A 21,910-nucleotide genomic window follows, 5' to 3' on the forward strand; every position below is an offset into this window, starting at 1 on the left:
TAAAATATAATGACAAACTGACCTTAGAGACAGGATTTATACAGGAAAGCCCTTTGGTGTTTTCCCTCCAGGATATTGTTCTTACATAATTCAGCTGAAGAAGACAAGTAGTGACTCTAACGTTTACTCTGACAGTTAGTTTATCAACCAAAATGATCAAAACGCAGATATCTGGTGATTGTGTGGAGATTTGAAACTCCAACCCAGGATGCAGGTGGAATGAAGTGGCCAATGTACCCTGATCAAGTCCTGATGCCATTTGTTCTATTCTCACTTCCTGAGTAGGATCAAATCAGAAAACATTGTCTGGTCACGACTAAGGAGAACACTGCCTACATCCTTTGACTCACGTTTATACATGGATACATGGATGCCATAGGAGTCTGTAGTAGAGTTTCTGATTAATTTAAAGCAAAAAGTCAGATAGTTGCAGGATTCAAGTATAAAAAAAATTTAATAATAAGAATTTTTTTGATTGGATTAACATATCTATTGTCATCAACAGAGATTTGTGAATAATATCTGTGATGCTGTTGAGGGAATGGTGGAACAACTGAGCTCTTTTCCAGTGATGACTCTACAGAACCGACTGGTCCTTGACAGCAGAAAAAGGAGGGGTCTACAAGAACGGCTGCATCTACATCCAGGACAACACTGCCCCTGATGGAAGGATCACCAAGGATCTGAAGAACCTGATGGAAGGATCACAAAGGATCTGAAGAAACTGATGAACTTTATCAAATGAACTGATGGGAAAAATTCTGAAATTAATATCATGGCCAGAATAATGTTTTGGGAACTGGTTCAGTGACTACAATGTTATTAGAATTTGGTTTTAATGGGCTGTCATATAGTTCTACATTTTAGGAAAATTGTTTTTGAAAATGTATAATACATCCATGCCCACACTATGTATATGTGCTGTGCCCCTGTCAAAGACAAAGATTATTCCATCCTTAAGTAAATAAAACCTTGTTGATGGTTGCGGTGTAAATAGGACAAGGTGAAGGCAAACCCGAAAGGGAGTTGAGGGGACCTGGTGAAGCAATAAGGAAAGTCCAGCTCTTCGCTGTTTAGGGCGTTGGGAGAGTACCTCACTTTGCCTGTTCACCTCTGGTCTATTTCCCGCAAAAGGAGGGATTTGTGAGAGAAGGATTTATTGTTTTATCCATATATAATTAGAACATTCTATAGTACACATTTTTGTCCACTAGATGGCCGCAAACCATATGTATGAGAAGGTCAATAAGGGAGGGGGAAGAGGGGATTCTGAAACCACTCCTATCAGGTTAAGACAATAGTCTCTTCTTAAGGAACACCCCTTTTGTGATGTCATGTCTGCTATTTAAGTGAATGTACTGTGAATAAAAGCTCTCGCCCCTCTTCTACCATGGCTAAAGGAGGATGAGAAGATGCTTTCATGAAACCACCTAGTGTCTGGTCTCATTATAAAGCAGTATGCTGTACACATACTTATTCTTCTAATTGATTTGGCACCACACAAAGAAGAAGGAGACGACAGCAGCAACTGAAGTAAAAAGCTGAGTGGGACACAGTGAGTAATATCAAAAAAGTGATATATGTGGCACTATATGGGAAATAGTCCACCATTAAGGAATTAAACATTAAGGACTACTATAATATTTTAGTAATGAGAATTGCTGAAATGTATACAAGTTTACAGTAGCTTTAAACTGTTCGCTACCAGTGCCATACATGTACGGCTCTGGAGCGATGGGCAAACATGACGCCTGCTCGTGCAGTGGGCACCATGGCCAGCGGGTCTCCGCTGTTTCATACAGCAGAGATGTGTGGCTAATGACTGCGACCGGCAATAATGCCGATCACTGTCATCAGGCCGGCTCCAGGTTTATGTGGGCCCTTGGGCGATAAATCCCAGTGGGCCCCCTTGAGGCATTTTTTTTACATTTATATGTCACCCTGTGGCTCCCGCACGGTATAATGACCTCCACTGGCCCCTATACAGTATAATGACCACTAGTGGCCCTTCACACAGTATAATGACCCCTCCCCATCCCCCCCCACAGTAAAATGACCTCCAGTGGCCCCACACATAGTATAATGACCCACAGTGGCCCTCTATTCGGAATAATGACCCCCAGTTGCCCCTCATTCAGAATAATGACCCTCAGTGGCCCCCACACTGGGGGTTATACTGTATGGAGGGGGCACTGGGGGTCATTATACTGTATGGTAGTCACTGAGGGTCATTATATTGAATGGGGGCTCTGGGGGTCATTATACTAAATGGGGGGCACTGGGGGTCATTATACTGTGTAAGGGGCCCTCACAATGTAATGATCCCCCAGTGGCCCCCTCACATACCTATCATTGCTGGAGCGCAGGGGAGCCAGCGGTCCTGTCATTCACTAACCGCAGCTCCCTGCGCTCCTTCTCTCCTCCGGCTCGCTGCAGAAGTGAGACACACGTCATGACATCACCACTGGGCCAGGCCTGGAGGAGAGAAGGAGCTGTGCAGTGATGTAGCTAGAACTGACTGGGCCCCACAGCAAATTGTAGTACGCCCCCCCCCCCCCCCCCTTCCCCAGTGGGTTCACATCACGTTTTTCCTATCGGTTTGATGTATATAAATGTGCAGCACTCCACATTTTTGTATCCTGAAAAGTCCAGTAAAAAAGTGCATACGTTAACGGAAATTTTACATTGGAACGCTGTGGTGAAAGGACCCACTGTACGGCATCAGTCTGAGGCATCTGTTAACGCATACATTTTGGTATACATTAAACAGATGGCAAAAATGAGATGTGAACCCAGCCCTAGTGTCAGAATAAGCACCAGTACACAGCGAAGCAGCGTGGCGGAGAGGGGAGGCCGCTATGTACTGACAGAGCGCTACCTGGTCCTGGTGGTCAGGGATGAGGACTGTGTCTCCCAAGGATCATTTATCTATTGGGAAATACAGGACACAGTATAATACACTAGAATCTATATACTATAAATAGATATCAGCCCTACCCTGGAATAATAAAACAATTAGGGTGTAATTTATTAAATAGAAATACGTATATATTAGGTGTATTTCTGACACAGATTGTGGTGCAAATGTCCCTAGCACCACAATCTGCAACTTTTCCCCATTCATGCCAGGTCTAAAAAAGGTGGCGTGGGGAGGGAAAGGGTTACAGTTATGGCCATACAGTTATTAGATACCACCGCCAAACAGTGACCGGATAAAAGGGTATAAGGGGGCAAAGTACAGGGAATGACTAGGGGCACTGTACAGGGTGTGGTAAGAGGGCACAATGCAGGGTATAAGGGGGCACAGTAGCATGACCCTGTGACGTTAGAAGGTCCTTATGGTGAATGCGGTTTAGACGCCACCATAATGAGAGGCAGAGGAGTGAGACAGGGGCCCGGGATGGACAGGATCAGTTTTATCCCCATGCATTTTGAATGGAGAGCAATCCGTTCAGGATGCATCCAGTTTAGTCTTTTTTACTGATCAGGCTTTTCAGAAAACCGTAGCATGTTGTATTTTTACCTCCGGCCCAAAATCCGGAACACTTTGGCTGAACGCATTTTTCCCATTGACTTGCATTAATGCCGGATCCGGCGCCGTGTGTTCCGTCAAACCGGATCCGGCTTTTGCATGTTAAACCCTAAAAATGTGCAAAAAAAGTTAAAGTCCATAAATGGCGGATCCGTTTTTTTCCAATGCATTTTTTCATTGTGATCAGAATCCTGATCAGGATTCAAATGTAAATTCCCCGCCGGATTCAAACAACGCTAGTGTGAAAGTACCCTAGGGGTTAAAGTTTTGTTAGGAAAGTGGCTAGACATACTACATCTTATGTGAAGTTCCATGTGCCATCTGAAACGTGCATAGTAAAATATCTTTGGTAAAAAGTAACACTTTTCCATGCAATTTCAGGTCATTTGGTGTCACAAAGGTGTCAAGACCTATCGCTGACCCTGTTGTGCCAGGGGTCAGAAGGTCGCAGTGGGTGGCTACTCACTCGGTTTCAGGAGATCTCTCCATGACCTAATAGTGGGAAAGGATTTCGGTCCAGGTCTTCCTGCTTAGGTTTGCGATCCTTATTGTCCCATTTAGGAATCTGTAGCTTTTCCTTTCAGCTGTTCTCTGTCAGCCACTTCCAGCTACTATATATTTTCCCTTTCTGCTTCCCTTGTTGCCAGATATGGACCTTCTTTACAGATATTCTATTCTGACCTCTGGTGGAGTTGGAGTTGTTGTGGAGGTGTTAGTTGGATCTCTAGTTGACTCATGTTGTTGTCTCCCTTTGGGGATTGTTTGTGGTGTTTGTGTTGTTTGTCCTTTCCCCGTTGTTACCCTAGGTGTCAGTGGTAAGGACTAGTGCTCCAACCGCCCTATTTACTACCTAGGGCTTATTTCAAGGTAAGACAGGGACGAGGCACGTGATCGGCGTATGGGGTAGCAGCGCGTCTAGGGACGTCAGGGCAGTCAGGTGCCAGTGCTAGGTGAGTTAGGGGTCACCACTCCTGCCTCTCCCTAGTGAAGTACTCTCCTTCCCTCCCCTCTCCGCCGCACGTCTGTTACCTGCCATATCAGATGTGATATTTGGTAAACTTTTTAAACTAGCCAAGTGTTTTATTGTCCATAAGTGCATTTTCTGTGTACAGTATGGTTACTGCTAATCTCATGTACATGTTATTTGAAACAAGTATATGTCAGGCCTGGCCACTAGAGGTAATCCACATGTTGATCCCACTGCCAAACCGCATCGTGTATGGCTACCCTTATGATCGTGTAACAGAAGATGATTAAAAGTTCACTTTGGTAGATCTTTCTGGTCAAAAATATGTATTCATGGTCAGTGCAAAAATTAAAATTCACGAGCAAGTATATGTGTTGCAGAACATAATAGAGACAGTAATTCTGCATTCACATTTGTTTAGGCATTCTAAATTTGTTGAAAGAACATTTTAAAATTACATTTACATAATTGGCATAATCTAAAAACATTCAAGCAGCTTGCTTTTAATCATCATCAACACATGCCAGGCTGCATAAAAAGATATAAATTGGAAACAAAAATTAGAAGTGCATATTTATATATTTTTCTTTTTAGACAGTTAAAAGGAATCTGTCACCAGGTTTATGCAACATAAAGTAGGGGCAGACATCCCTGATTTTAGTAATGTGTCGTTTATTTGCCAATATGGTATTAGGTGTTTTCATAGTATGTACTTTCACATAGTACTTGGCTTTTACCGCCTCTGATAAACTTTGCTCATATGGAAACAACACCATACATATTATGGTGTCTGCCAATACTTTATGCTGCCTTAATGTACGATAGCATGCATACAAGATTTTTTATTGGAATAACAGTCGATTAAAATAAAAAAGTTTTCATTTATTTCAGTCTTTTTCGGGCCTAGCTGTCTGATCCAGAGGAAGGCAAAACAAAAAAACAGCAGCCAGTTCACTGATGGAAAAAAAATATTTTTTCCTGGATCAACTGAATATCATTCCTTGATTCTGATTAGAGATGAGCGAAGTTTTGGAAAATTCAATTTTACCAAAAAATTCGCTTTGTGACTTATTACGTCATCACGAAGCACATTTTTTTGTAAGTAGCTGGTGCAATGATGGAGAGCGGCGTTATCGAAGCTCCCTATCATTGTACCCCTCAGACGCCGCGTTCATACATGATTGCGGCATCTGAGTATAAAAACAGCGTAAAACTAACAAAAAAAAAAAATTATCATACTTACCGCCTCCATTTGCTCGCAAAGGACTGGCTGCCGCCATCTTGCTTGAAGATCTGGCATGAAATCTCACGCGGCCAGCTGTGACGTTCAATAGGTGGGTTGTACTTCTAATAGCTTGAAAATGAGAATGAGGAAACACCTCTCAGATATTTCAAATCTGAAAGTTGTGAATGTCTCTATGTTGTCTCGACACTTTAGAGACATACATGGAGGGGATACAACTGACTTGGAAGTTATGGGCATTGAAAGGGTTAAGAGACCAGTAAGGGGAGGGGATCTGAACAAATTGCTCTATAACAGAGAATCTCTCTGGATCTTTTTACTACATACGAGAATCCCAAAAGGTATGAATAATAGACATGACCTCATCTTTGAATATTGATTCGAATTCCCCGTTGTGTGATGTTTTGTATTTTATGATGTCACTTGACACACCTCCGTCTCTGATTTAATTATTATTATTCAACACATGGAGAGGTAGGTGTGCCTCAAGTGGGTGAGGGTTTTAAAACCAGTGAATTTGGCTACACATTATGGTCATGAGTAAGACAGATTGTCGAAACGCGTAGACCGCAACATACTCCGGTCAGCCTATGGAATTTTAAAAAGACTACAATAAAGAAACTTCATTTTATCCATAGTTCACGTGCTGGATCTCTTTCCCTTTTCTCTACAATTGTTTCCCTAGGCCAGGGTTCCTTGCACGACAATGGAGTGGAGCAGGTGAGCTGGAATATTTTGCTATATGTTACTATTTCAGGTTAAATTGATTCACTACCACGAAGCATGAGGAAATTCAGCTTTTCTGCGAATCTAATTTATCCTGAAATTCGGATCAAATTCTACTTCATTGGATTCAATTCGCTCAACTCAAATTCTGATATTCTTTTCTAAGAGACTTTTGCAAACAAAGTAGTTCAAAATTTGTTTCATCATGAGTGCAGGCATATGTGACTAAATTTTTGTTAAAGCTAAAAGGACATTTTCATTATTATTTTTAAATTGGAACTGAGTTTTAGAGCTTCTCAAAAATTTCAATTTATAATAAGAAGAATAAAACAAATTATTACTCTAACCCACTGGTATCTGTAACAACTGATACTTGACAGCTCATGTCAAGTATATTTACTAAACACATAGGATACTAAAGTAACTGTAAGGAAAGAAAAAAAAAATGTCCCAAACTTTAACATTTTAAAGCAGCGGAGGCAAAGTTTAAAATTCAGGCTCCAGGTCCCCCCTAATTGTCCCCTGTAGAAGCTCAGTACTCTTATATACAGTGAGGAACAGAAGTATTTGAACACCTTGCGATTTTGCAAGTTCTCCCACTTAGAAATCATGAAGGGGTCTGAAATTCACATTGTGCATTCCCACACTGAGAGACAGAATAAAAAATAATAATAATCAGGAAATCACATTGTATAATTTTTTTAAGAATTTATTTGTCTTGCACTGCTGAACATAAGTATTTAAACACCTGAGAAAATCAGTGTTAATATTTGGTACAGAAGCCTTTGTTTGCAATTACAGAGTTCAAACGTTTCCTGTAGTTCTTGACCAGGTTTGCACAAAACAGGGATTTTGGCCCACTCCTCCACACAGATCTCCTCTAGATCTGTCAGGTTTTGGGGCTGTGGCTGAGCAACACAGAGTTTCAGCTCCCTCCAAAGATGTTCTATTGGATTTAGGTCTGGAGACTGGCTAGGCCACTCCAGAACCTTGATATGCTTCTTACGGAGCCACTCCTTGGTTATCCTGGCTGTGTGCTTTGGGTCGTTGTTATGTTGGAAGACCCAGCCACGACCAATCTTCAATGCTGTGACTGAGGGAAGGAGGTTGTTGCTCAAAATCTCACAATAAATGGCCCCATTTATCCTCTAGTTAATACAGTGCAGTCATCCTGTCCCCTTCGCAGAAAAGCACCCCCAAAGCATGTTGTTACTACCCCAATGCTTCACAGTAGGGATGGTGTTCTTGGGATGCAACTTATCCTTCTTTTTCCTCCAAACACGACGAGTGAAGTTTAGACCAAAAAGTTCTACTTTGGTCTCATCTGACCACATGACTTTCTCCCATGCTTCCTCTGGATCATCCAGATGGTTATTGGCAAACGTCAGACTGCCCTGGACATGTGATGACTTGAGCAGGGGAACCTTCCGTGCAATGCATGATTTGAAACCATGACGGCATAGTGTTCTACCGACAGTGACCTTTGAAACTGTGCCAGCTCTCTTCATGTGATTGACCAGCTCCGCCCTTGTAGTTTTGAGCTGATTCCTCACCAGTGATACCTCATCAGTGATACCCCAGGAGGTGAGATCTTGAATGGAGCTCCAGTCCGAGGGAGACTGACAGTTGTCTTTAGCCTCTTCAATTTTCTAACAATTGCTCCAACAGTTGATCTATTTTCACCAAGCTGCTTGGCAATTGCCCCGTAGCCCTTTCCAACCTTGTGGAGGTCCACAATTTTGTCTCTGGTGTCTTTTGACAGCTCTTTGGTTTTGTCCATGGTAGTAGTTGGCTTCTGACTGACTGTGGGGTGGACAGGGGTCTTTAAAGAGCTCAAACAGGTGCTACTAAGTTAGATTAATGAGTAGAGTAGAGGTGGACTAAAGGCACAGTAACAGGTCTTTGAGAGCCAGAATTCTTGCTGTTTCTCAGGTGTTCAAATACTTATGTTCAGCAGTGCAAGACAAATAAATTCTTAAAAAATCATACAATGTGATTTCCTGTTTTTTTTTTTTTTCAATTCCGTCTCTCAGAGTGGGAATGCACCTACAACGTGAATTTCAGACCCCTCCATGATATCTAAGTGGGAAAACTTGCAAAATCGCAGGGTGTTCAAATACCTCACTGTATATGGCAGGGAGCCTATCTGCACTACAGGTCCCAAGATGGATCGATTGATCTGACTTTTAGGATATGTCATAGAAGCAGTATAGTTACTGTAAGCATCAAAGGGGTGAGGTTATTGATGGTAAGTATGTGTCACTGAGGCTGTTCTCATTGATGTAAATCCCGGAGGTAAATGGCAACCAGTGATGTTAGATTGCTGAGTTTGTGGTAGCTGGAATTTGGGTCCAGGATTTAGGAATGACTGAAGAGTTTGGGAGGGAAGGTCACTCCCATACTCCATCTCGTGTGTTACCACCTCACTCAGCTGGAAGCTAATTTAAAAGACACATAAAAGGTACGCAGCAGCATACTTAGACGATATTGTGGTCTTTAGCAGGGACTGGGAATCCCATCTAGATAAGGTACAGGCCATACTGGATTCCCTCAGGAAAGCTGGCTTTACTGCTAACCCAGAGAGTTGCACTATTGGGTTAGAGGAGGCTCGCTGTCTGGGATATATTTTAAGGAAGGGCACAATAAGACCACAGGTAAACAAAGTGAAGGCAATTCAAAAGTGGCCACAGCCTCAGACAAAAAAACAAGTGAAGGCGTTCTTGGGGATTGTTGGCTATTACCGCAGATTTGTTCCGAACTTTGCCTCCATTGCAGCACCATTAACAGACCTTACAAAAGGGAGAAAGTCAGTAATGGTCCAGTGGTCTCAAGAGGTAGAAAAGTGTTTCAGGACCATTAAAAAAGCCCTATGCAGTCAGCCTGTGCTGATTTCACCAGACTTCTCAAAAGAGTTTATTGTCCAGACCGATGTCTCAGAGGTTGGTTTAGGGGCAGTAATGTCACAAGAGGTAAATGGGGAAGAACACCCCATCATATATTTGAGTAGAAAACTCACCTCCTGTGAGAGAAACTACTCAATAGTGGAGAGGGAGTGTTTGGCAATAAAGTGGGCCCTCATGGCTCTACGGTACTATTTGGCAGGTAGGAAGTTCCGCTTGGTATCGGACCATGCCCCTTTAAAATGGATGTGCCGAAATAAAGGGAACAATGCAAGGGTGACACGGTGGTTCCTGGAGTTACAGGACTTTAATTTTGTGTTAGAGCACAGGGCAGGGAAGCTTCATATCAATGCTGATGCCTTGTCAAGGATTTACTGTCTCAGGGTCAAGTGCCCAGGGGTGAGGTTATTGGTAAATATGTGTCACTGAGATGGATCGATTGATCTGACTTTTAGGATATGTCATAGAAGCAGTATAGTTACTGTAAGCATCCAAGGGGTGAGGTTATTGATGGTACATATGTGTCACTGAGGCTGCTGCTCTCATTGATGTAAATCCCGGAGGTAAAAGGCAACCAGTGATGTTAGATTGCTGAGTTTGTGGTAGTTGGAATTTGGGTCCGGGATTTAAGAGTGACTGAAGAGTTTTGGTGGGAAGGTCACTCCCATATTCCATCTGGTGTGTTACCACCTCACCCAGCTGGAAGCTAATTTAACCACCTCCGGACCGCCTAACGCAGGATTGCGTTCCGGAGGTGGCAGCGCTGCGCAGAGTCACGCATATACGCGTCATCTCGCGAGACGCGAGATTTCGCTCAAAGCCGGCCCGCGCATGCGCATCGCGGGCCGGCAAAATTAAAAGAAGTATTTCGTCACCAGCCTGCCAGCAACGATCATTGGCTGGCAGGCTGGCGATTTTCAAAAAATCCAATCCAAAGTCATATAACAGATCATATTAGTAAATATGATCTGTTATATGGCTTGTCTGCTCCTGTGCTGGTCCTTTTCGTCGGTTGGATCCAGCACAGGAGCAGACTGAACTGTGAGTACACCAACACTACACCTTAGCCCCAGATCACCCACCTGCACCCCAATTAACCCTTTGATCACCCCTTTGATCGCCCCTGTCAATCACTAGTGAAAGGAAAAAAAGTGATCAGTGTAAACTGTCACTTTTTTTTTTTCACTGGTATTGGCGGTTTTAGGGATAGTTTAGGCCCCTTGGTTAGGTAGTTAGCGTCAGTTAGCGCCCACCCCACCGCACCGCAGTCACTTTTATTCGCTGTTTAGCGTATCGCTAATCAGCATTTGTACTTTTATAGTATCTGTAAGTGATCAAAACTGATCACGGTCAGATCTATAATAGTATTAGTGTCACCTTAGCTCGCCCTCCACCCAAAACGCAGTGTTTGCCCGATCAGGCCTGATCGGTCGCCCACACGTGCGTTCACCCACGCCCGCCCCACCGCAGTGACAAAAAATATATATTTTTTGATCACTGCACATTCATTTTACACGCACTGCGGCGATAAAAAAATCAGTTTTGATATTTTTTATCAACCGCAGCAGCCTCCGGTACTTCGCTAGCCTCCCCTTTGTAAGACAGGTTTGCTTTTTTTCTTGGGTAGTCTCAGGGAATACCCCTAAATTTAGTAGTCCAAAATGTCAAACAGGGGGTATTCTTCTGAAGAGGCCTACAGGATTCTGACCCAGTCGGATGAGGAGTGGGAACCCTCATCTGACGAATCTAGCGGGTCAGAATATGAACCTGTGGAAAGCAGTGGCTCTCTGACCCAAAGTTCGGACGAGGAGGTGGAGGTCCCTGGCAGCACCAGGCGTACCCGGCCCCATGTCGCTAGACCACAGGTTACGCAGGATCCGCTTCAAGAGCAGCAGAGTGGGGCTGTCGCTGCCGGATCACATGGTGAGGCATACACCAGCAGCGCAGCCCTTCCTGGACCTAGTACCAGCACTGCCGTACAACATGGTGAAGTAGCGAGCACCAGAAGGGCAGTTGAAGCTGGTACGGTGGCACGTGCAATAGTTACCCCGTCGCAGCCACCGCAAAGACGGGCCCGTAGAGCCCCTAGAGTCCCTGAGGTGCTGGCAAATCCTGATTGGCAGTCACCAACTTCAGCCGCACCAGTAGTTCCCCCTTTCACCGCCCAGTCTGGAGTTCGGGTTGAGACGGCTCAAATCGGTTCGGCCCTGGGATTTTTTGAGCTGTTCTTGACTGCGGAGCTCTTGGACTTAGTCGTGGCAGAGACCAACCAGTATGCCACACAATTTATAACCGCTAACCCGGGAAGCTATTATGCCCAGCCTTTCCGGTGGAAACCAGTCCAAGTTTCCGAACTTAAAATTTTTTTGGGCCTTCTCCTCAACATGGGCCTGACAAAAAAGCATGAATTGCGGTCATATTGGTCAACGCACCCAATTCATCACATGCCCATGTTCTCTGCTGCTATGTCCAGGACACGATTTGAGACCATCCTACGTTTTCTGCATTTTAGCGACAATACCACCTCCCGTCCCAGAGGCCACCCTGCTTTTGACCGGCTCCACAAAATTCGGCCCCTCATAGACCATTTCAACCTGAAATTTGCAGATTTGTATACCCCTGAGCAAAACATCTGCGTAGACGAGTCCCTAATACATTTTACCGGGCGCCTTGGCTTCAAACAATACATCCCAAGCAAGCGTGCCCGGTATGGGGTCAAATTGTATAAGCTCTGTGAAAGGGCCACAGGCTATACCCACAAATTTCGGATCTATGAGGGAAAAGATCAGACCCTGGAGCCGGTCGGTTGCCCTGACTACCTGGGGAGCAGTGGGAAGACAGTCTGGGACTTGGTGTCACCCTTATTCGGCAAGGGGTACCATCTTTATGTGGACAATTTCTACACAAGTGTGGCCCTCTTTAGGCATTTGTTTCTAGAACGGATTTGCGCCTGTGGCACCGCGCGAACTAGTCGCGTGGGCTTCCCCCAACGGCTTGTAACCACCCGTCTTGCAAGGGGGCAGAGGGCTGCCTTGTGTAACGAAGAACTGCTCGCGGTGAAATGGAGAGACAAGCGTGACGTTTACATGCTCTCCTCCATTCACGCAGACACGACAATCCAAATTGAGCGAGCAACCCGTGTCATTGAAAAGCCCCTCTGTGTCCACGACTATAATGCGCTCATGGGAGGGGTGGACTTCAATGACCAGATGTTGTCTCCGTATTTAGTTTCCCGCAGAACCAGACGCTGGTATAAGAAGGTGTCTGTATATTTAATTCAATTGGCGCTCTACAATAGTTTTGTTCTCTACAGTAAGGCTGGGAGAACAGGATCCTTCCTCAAATTCCAGGAAGAGATCATCGAGAACCTCCTTTACCCAGGAGGTTCCGTGGCCCCATCCACCAGTGTAGTTAGCCGTCTACACCAGCGACATTTCCCCAGTGTCGTTCCTGGTACCTCAACCCAACCGTCACCCCGAAAAAGATGTCGTGTCTGTAGCAGGAGTGGAATAAGGCGTGACACCCGTTATTTCTGTCCTGACTGTGCTGACCACCCTGCCCTATGCTATGGAGAGTGTTTCCGGAAGTACCACACACAGGTACACCTAGCATAGGGATCACATCTCACCAGGACAGGCACACAGGGCTATTAGGGCCCATTCACTCACAGCTGCTGCAAACCTCTCCTTTCACCTGGGATAAAGTGCATAACGTACTTCGCCACATCTTTGGGCGATTTGCGCTTTGCACATTGTCCCATGGGGAAGGAGAGGTTTGTTCTATAAAAGGTAAAAAAAACTAAACAAAAAAAAAAATACCGGTAAGTAAAAAAGTTAAATGTTCAGTTAAAAAAGTTTAAAAAAAGTTTCTATGTTCTGTTCAACAGTTAATAAAGTTATTGCTTTGCGGCCTGGTTTTTTCTTTTTTGTTTTGTTTTTTTTACCTTTCAGGTGGACCAACCGATCGACTAGCTGCAGCACTGATGTGCATTCGGACAGAAGCATTGCGCTGCTGTCAGATTACACGCAAGTCGGTGTATGCGGCGCTGCAAGACGAGATTTCTCCTCTGCAGTAAAAGATACGTTTGCCGAGGCATATGAGCTGAGGAGGTGGCGGTGTTCATATACTTTGGCAAACACTTTGTATATATAAAAAAAAAAATCCCGGCAATGATTTATTCATCCACATCGATTGATGTGAATGGAGAAATCTGGTTTGCCAGGGCATACGAGCTGAAGTGGGTATGGATGTTGGGCGGAGCTCCTATGTCCTGGCAGACGCCTTTCCCCTCCTTTTTCTTTTTTTGGCAGAGATTTTTTCATCCACATTGATCGATGCGAATGAAGAAATCTGTGCCGTTCATTTTTTTCTTTCAGCCCAGAGGCTGAACGGAAAAAAAAAATCTCATTACCCGTATGCTCAATATAAGGAGAATAGCAGAAACTCCTAATGCTGGGCATACATGTAATGATTGCGGAGACCCTCAAATGCCAGGGCAGTACAAACACCCCACAAATAACACCATTTTGGAAAGAAGACACCCCAAGGTATTCGCTGAGGGGCATATTGAGTCCATGAAAGATTGAAATTTTTGTCCCAAGTTAGCGGAAAGGGAGACTTTGTGAGAACAAAATCAAAAAAATCTATTTCCGCTAACTTGTGCCAAATTTTTTTTTTTCAATGAACTCGCCATGCCCCTCATTGAATACCTTGGGGTGTCTTCTTTCCAAAATGGGGTCACATGTGGGGTATTTATACTGCCCTGGCATTTTAGGGGCCCCAAAGCGTGAGAAGAAGTCTGGTATCCAAATGTCTAAAAATGCCCTCCTAAAAGGAATTTGGGCACCTTTGCCCACCTAGGCTGCAAAAAAGTGTCACACATGTGGTATCTCCGTATTCAGCAGAAGTTGGGGAATATGTTTTGGGGTGTCATTTTACATATACCCATGCTGGGTGAGATAAATATCTTGGTCAAATGCCAACTTTGTATAGAAAAAATGGGAAAAGTTGTCTTTTGCCAAGATATTTCTCTCACCCAGCATCGGCATATGTAAAATGACACCCCAAAACACATTCCCCACCTTCTCCTGAGTACGGAGATACCAGATGTGTGACACTTTTTTGCAGCCTAGGTGGGCAAAGGGGCCCACATTCCAAAGAGCACCTTTCGGATTTCACAGGTCATTTACCTACTTACCAGACATTAGGGCCCCTGGAAAATGCCAGGGCAGTATAACTACCCCACAAGTGACCCCATTTTGGAAAGAAGACACCCCAAGGTATTCCGTGAGGGGCATGGCAAGTTCCTAGAATATTTTATTTTTTGTCACAAGTTAGTGGAAAATGATGATTTTTTTTTTTTTTTCATACAAAGTCTCATATTCCACTAACTTGTGACAAAAAATAAAAATTTCCATGAACTCACTATGCCCATCAGCGAATACCTTGGGGTCTCTTCTTTCCAAAATGGGGTCACTTGTGGGGTAGTTATACTGCCCTGGCATTCTAGCGGCCCAAATGTGTGGTAAGGAGTTTGAAATCAAATTCTGTAAAAAATGACCAGTGAAATCCGAAAGGTGCTCTTTGGAATATGGGCCCCTTTGCCCACCTAGGCTGCAAAAAAGTGTCACACATCTGGTATCTCCGTACTCAGGAGAAGGTGGGGAATGTGTTTTGGGGTGTCATTTTACATATACCCATGCTGGGTGAGAGAAATATCTTGGCAAAAGACAACTTTTCCCATTTTTTTATACAAAGTTGGCATTTGACCAAGATATTTATCTCACCCAGCATGGGTATATGTAAAAAGACACCCCAAAACACATTCCTCAACTTCTCCTGAGTACGGGGATACCAGATGTGTGACACTTTTTTGCAGCCTAGGTGGACAAAGGGGCCCACATTCCAAAGAGCACCTTTTGGATTTCATAGGTCATTTTTTACTGAATTTGATTTCAAACTCCTTACCACACATTTGGGCCCCTAGAATGCCAGGGCAGTATAACTACCCCACAAGTGACCCCATTTTGGAAAGAAGAGACCCCAAGGTATTCGCTGATGGGCATAGTGAGTTCATGGAAGTTTTTATTTTTTGTCACAAGTTAGTGGAATATGAGACTTTGTATGAAAAAAGAAAAAAAAAAAAAAAAATCATCATTTTCCACTAACTTGTGACAAAAAATAAAAAATTCTAGGAACTCGCCATGCCCCTCACGGAATACCTTGGGGTGTCTTCTTTCCAAAATGGGGTCACTTGTGGGGTAGTTATACTGCCCTGGCATTCTAGGGGCCCAAATGTGTGGTAAGGAGTTTGAAATCAAATTCTGAAAAAAATGACCTGTCAAATCCGAAAGGTGCTCTTTGGAATATGGGCCCCTTTGCCCACCTAGGCTGCAAAAAAGTGTCACACATCTGGTATCTCCGTACTCAGGAGAAGGTGGGGAATGTGTTTTGGGGTGTCATTTTATATATACCCATGCTGGGTGAGATAAATATCTTGGTCAAATGCCAACTTTGTATAAAAAAATGGGAAAAGTTGTCTTTTGCCAAGATATTTCTCTCACCCAGCATGGGTATATATAAAATGACACCCCAAAACACATTCCCCACCTTCTCCTGAGTACGGAGATACCAGATGTGTGACACTTTTTTGCAGCCTAGGTGGGCAAAGGGGCCCATATTCCAAAGAGCACCTTTCGGATTTGACAGGTCATTTTTTTCAGAATTTGATTTCAAACTCCTTACCACACATTTGGGCCCCTAGAATGCCAGGGCAGTATAACTACCCCACAAGTGACCCCATTTTGGAAAGAAGAGACCCCAAGGTATTTCGTGATGGGCATAGTGAGTTCATAGAAGTTTTTATTTTTTGTCACAAGTTAGTGGAATATGAGACTTTGTAAGAAAAAAAAAAAAAAAATCATCATTTTCCGCTAACTTGTGACAAAAAATAAAAAGTTCTATGAACTCACTATGCCCATCAGCGAATACCTTAGGGTGTGTACTTTCCGAAATGGGGTCATTTGTGGGGTGTTTGTACTGTCTGGCCATTGTAGAACCTCAGGAAACATGACAGGTGCTCAGAAAGTCAGAGCTGCTTCAAAAAGCGGAAATTCACATTTTTGTACCATAGTTTGTAAACGCTATAACTTTTACCCAAACCATTTTTTTTTTACCCAAACATTTTTTTTTTATCAATGACATGTAGAACTATAAATTTAGAGCAAAATTTCTATATGGATCTCGTTTTTTTTGCAAAATTTTACAACTGAAAGTGAAAAATGTCATTTTTTTGCAAAAAAATTGTTAAATTTCGATTAATAACAAAAAAAGTAAAAATGTCAGCAGCAATGAAATACCACCAAATGAAAGCTCTATTAGTGAGAAGAAAAGGAGGTAAAATTCATTTGGGTGGTAAGTTGCATGACCGAGCAATAAACGGTGAAAGTAGTGTAGGTCAGAAGTGTAAAAAGTGGCCTGGTCTTTCAGGGTGTTTAAGCACTGGGGGCTGAAGTGGTTAAAAGACACACTGCCGCTGTGTGTGTGTTGGTCTGCAGAGGACTTGGGAACATTCCTCTCCACAGTGTTCCAGAGAAGGGAAAAGACAAGACTCTGCACAAAGGTGACTCCTGTATGTCTGCCTGTTTAAAAATGAACTGTTATATGACACATGAGGGCTGAAGATAAGTGTTTATGTGACTGAACTTTGATGGGCTAAAGCCAAGCCATCCTGTTGGAACAATTTTTTGTTGTTGTTTTTTCCAATAAAAACCCTCATGTTGCATCCAATTCTGCCGACTGCCTACCATTTGTAAAGGTAACTCCAACATTACATATTCGGATACACAGCAGCAGATGTAAGCAACTCAAATTGAATTATATACAGTATAAGCTATCAGCATGAAACGTGGCCTAATCACTCCCAAAGTAAAGGCATTACATTTTCTAGCCAAACTATGTTCACATAAGAGGTAGATATGTTGTAAATCAAACATAAAGGGGTTGTCCAATTACAACAACTTGGACTTGGTTATCTCCGGTAGCTCCATATAGTCAGTATTTGATCAGTGTCTTCCAACAGTGATTGTGAGCCAAATCATTCAAGAAACCTTATCTCTTTGGAGGCTCCATTCCTGATAGAAATCATTGACCAAAAACTTAAGATGGATTTAGCCGAACCAATAATTGGCCAGATTATCGGAAACAACTGTTCCTGGGAACACTCCTTCCCGATAATCTGGCCATCTAAATGTGCCACTGATCACCCGATGAATGAGCGAAATGCTCGTTCATTGGGTGATCCTGTCGTTCGTGCAGGCACTACAATCATCGTTCCTGGGTAGTAGATTGTGCTGTCTAAACAGCGATCTGCCACCCAGAAACAATGATTCTGTATAGGGATGAGGGATCGCAATAGAGATCCCTCATCCTCATAAAGTAAAGGAGATCGCTGCATGGAAATACAATGGTCTCCTTCACTGAGGGAGCAGCCAACTGTCTGGAAGGAACGCTGTTCCATCGGCCCGTCTAAACCCGCTTTTACTGTGTGAAAACAGGCTAAGGCCTTATTCTGAAAAATTCTCTGTTGGCAACCAATTGACAATACAGCAAGTCAAACAGCGCTGGTTTTATTCCATTTACAAGAAGCATAAATGGAGCTGTATGTGACCAAATGATTGTTAGGCACATTCCGCCTGCATTATTGTCTGCTCCAAATCCCCCTTGATTTTCATCCCGCATAAAAGATGTGATCAAAGCTAAAGGAGCGTTTGAAAGTGCATTTGCCCAATCATCAGCCTGTGTAAATGTTCCCTAAAGCAAACAAAAGAAGCTTGTTTGAAAAATGATGTGAATTTTTTGCAACAATTTTTTTTCCGTTTCCTAAAAATAATTGGCCTGCTTTTGCTTCAACATCAGTGGCTACCGGACAAAATTTAATTGAGCCCTAAATTAGAGACGCCCTTGAAATACAATAAAATATTGTTTATTATTTTCAATATCATTGTATTTGAATATAAAAACAAGGTCAATCACTAGTGTCGGCTGTAATAATTACATACAAAAATGGCATAAAAATCAAGATCTGTAAATTTATGAGGTCTGGTAAATGCAATTTTAAGATATTTTTACTTTTTTTTGTTGAAAATGTCCTGAGCAATTTTTAATGTAAAATGAAAAATAAATTATGAATAGAAACCAAACCATAATATAAAAAAATCACACTGCTTACAGTATGTCCAGTTAAGGTCATGTTCACATCGCTGCTAGTTATTTCCGTTCTTCTGCCGGATTTGGCTCATAACTGGAACCAATGTTGCCAAACAGATCCCACTGACTAAGGTCAGGTCTATATAGAATTTTTACAATCCATTGATTGAACACTTATTTCTCCTACATTAAATTTCATCTATTTATGTACCTGGTCAGTATCCCGCCCTTCTATGTAAAGGTTGTGAGCCAATATAAAAGAGTGCACAAAACTATTGGAAGATGATGAGAAATATTTATATCAGATGGTAGATATAGGAGCAAAAAGACTACAATCATCTCCCTGCTGGGATAGTTGTTCCTGGAGGACTCCATGGAGGAGGAGGGTCATCATCTAAAATAACCTGGAGCTTCTTCTGCTTCTTTTCAATCTTTTCTTTTCTTTCTTTCCTGTCCTGTGAATGACAGGCAAACTATGGATTAACAATAGCATAGCTTTTAGATTTTTTTTTAAGAATGGTGTTTCATACGCCAGTCAAATGGCTCATTTGTTGAAGAAGATTATCGGGAATGACTACTTGTATGAACTTTTGCTCCCGATAATCTGCCCATGTGAGGGTACTGCAGATCATCCTCCAATGCTTGTTCAACTTGTGAAATGATCTTTGGCGCAGACACACCTGCTTACACAGCACAATCTGCTGCCCAGAAACAATGACTCCGACTGCAGTAGCCATTGCTCGTCCCCATACTGTGGATGTGATTGCTGCATTTAAATGCAGCTCTTCACCTCCACTGACGAGCAGGCAATAGTCGGGAAGGAACAGTTCCTTCCTGAGAAGGCCCCTTTCACATGAGTGAGCGTGAAGTGAGCGCATTGCGCCCACAGTGAATCCTGACCCATATATTTCAATGGGTCTGTGTACATGAGCGTTGTTTTTCACGCATTATTTCTGAGTTGCGTGAGAATCGCAGCATGTTCTATATTCTGCGTTTTTCACTCAGCCCTGGCCCCATAGAAGTGAAGGGGGCTCCAGTGAAAAACACAATGGTTGCTAGGAGATGTTGTTTGCAAGTCTTCAGTTTTTTTTTTCCATCCGCTTGAAAAACGCATCAAAAATCCATAACGCTCGTGTGAAAGGGGCCTAATTGTCTGCTAGTCGTGGTGGTGTAAACACACCCTTAGTAAAAAAGTCCAGTGGATTAAATAACGTTTAATTTATTAAGATGCACATCCGTTTGCCACAAACTGAAATCTCCACCAGCTATAAGCTGCCATTTCCAAATCACACCAGAAATGTTTTTTGATAAAACACAGAGGACCACCATATCCATTCTATAAACAGGACCTTTATGCCTGTACCACCACCAGAACAACGAGCAGCAACTTAACATCGAGACGACTATGTATAAACACTGAAGCTGGTGGGGAACGGTGAGAGGTGGACTAGGAGGCAGGAAGTGAGCAGTTGGGCCCCAGAACGTGGACGCCGAGGTCAGCAAAAGACAACACACTGGAAGGTGTAAGAGACGCAGCTCGCCATTCTGCTCCCAAGTAACATTATATATCCACCTGTAAGAGACAGCTATCCTGTAAAGAAGTTGTATATCTACATGAAACGAAAGACAGTGTTGAAAATACAGAACTGCTGACCGGCAGGATAAGTGCAATACACATATTGTGGAGATTTATTAAAGGGGTTGCCCACTTTCTGGCTACTGTTTTTGTAAGATGATTATATGGCACTTACTAATAGTCTTTATTGAAATTCTGAACCATTTTCTATTTCATACGGTATTCTCCCTTGCTGGTCAAGTCTTTTGTGCTGTCCACACGGAGGTCCTGTCCATAAAATGTCTGCTGATGGAGGGTCATGTGACCAGGCAAAACACTCAGTCTCCTCCATTGAAATACACTGCACCTGCACTAAATTCTCAACACTGCAAGTGCAGATGGTAGACATGGTGTACTTGAGTGGAGAAGGCTGAGGGATGTGTCTGGAGTGACTCTCCATCGGTCTTCTGTGTGGAGATGTCTTATGAAATATAGAAAACGGCACAGAAAATCAGCAAAAGCTATTAGTAAGTGTCATATAGTCATCTTACAAACACATTGGTCAAAAGTAGCCAGAAAGTGGCCAACCTCTTTAGGAGTCTGCTGTGAATCGAGACGCACATTTATCCTTCTGGGATTCGCGTCCCCACCTATCCCTTGTTGGACTTATGTCTTTTTTTCAACCGTATTAACTATGTATGTAACTATGTATGTAACATATGTAGACAGAAGGTACACTATATACTGTGGAGTTTTAGCTCAATGGTCAGCGTCAAACCAGGCTTTATAGAGACACAGACAGGCTTGCGATTTTCACGCAGCCCCATTCATTTCTAGAATATAGAGCATGCTGCGATTTTCACGCAACGCACAAGTGATGCGTGAAAATCACCGCTCGTGTGCACAGCCCCATTGAAGTGAATGGGTCCAGATTCAGTGCGGGTGCAATGCGTTCACCTCACGCATTGCACCCGCTCGGAAAACTCGCCCGTGTGAATGGGGCCTAAGTGAAATATATACCCCATCTACCACCTTTCCAGTCACTGTCTTACAATACATGTAGGAGGTCATTTATTAAGACCGGCGTTTTAGACGGCGGTCTTAATAACCCCTGCGTTGGCGATGCATCTGCCCAAGTTATGAAGAGGTGCCAGCCTCTACATAACTTGGGTGTATCCACAGCAGGTTTAAGTTTAAATAAGCTTCCTTGCTGGCTTAAATTTAGGCCATTTTCTATGCCTAAAACAGGCGTAGAAAATGATGAATGAGACAGACCTGCCGGCCCGACCCCTTCTCCACCACCTTTTTTTAGACCTGGCGTGAGTGTGGAAAAGTCACAGATTGCGGCGCAAATAACATTTGCATTGCAATCTGCGACAGATATACACCAGAAAACTGGCCTATATCTGATAGTAAATGACCCCCATAGTATTTAAGGTCCTCTTCTGATCTGTTGGTGATCTTATAAGCTGGAGAGACTTGATCTAACAACATTAAAACACTAGAGCCTCATGCACAAGGCCGGTCCCCAATGCACGGGCACCATCTGTGGACTATAAGCAATCATATATCCATTGTTTTAGATGTTTTTTTTCTTTAATTGGATTTTATGTATCATAATATAATAGTTTTATTATTTTTTGGGGTGGGGGTTTGATACATTCAAAAAATAAAATTCATTTTTCTAATTGGTATCCTACACTTCATCCTTTATCATTTATTTTAACTTAAGCCCTTGGATACCAGAGTTTTTTTTTTCTTTTTTGCGTTTTCATTTTTC

At 43.0% G+C, this 21,910-nt stretch overlaps 1 protein-coding gene across 1 annotated transcript in view; it reads right to left on the minus strand.

The window, feature by feature from the left end:
* Nucleotides 1–18,414: 18,414 nt before the first annotated feature.
* The window catches only part of MAP9 (microtubule associated protein 9), a 138,819-nt gene continuing 135,323 nt past the window's right edge, over nucleotides 18,415–21,910 (minus strand). The window contains exon 14 of the mRNA XM_040420518.1: nucleotides 18,415–19,030. Within this exon, the coding sequence (XP_040276452.1) occupies nucleotides 18,911–19,030 (120 nt within the window). The 3' untranslated portion in view covers nucleotides 18,415–18,910. The remainder of the gene's footprint in view (nucleotides 19,031–21,910) is intronic.

Source organism: Bufo bufo, chromosome 2, assembly GCF_905171765.1.
Source record: "Bufo bufo chromosome 2, aBufBuf1.1, whole genome shotgun sequence".
Classification (NCBI taxonomy): Eukaryota; Metazoa; Chordata; class Amphibia; order Anura; family Bufonidae; genus Bufo; species Bufo bufo.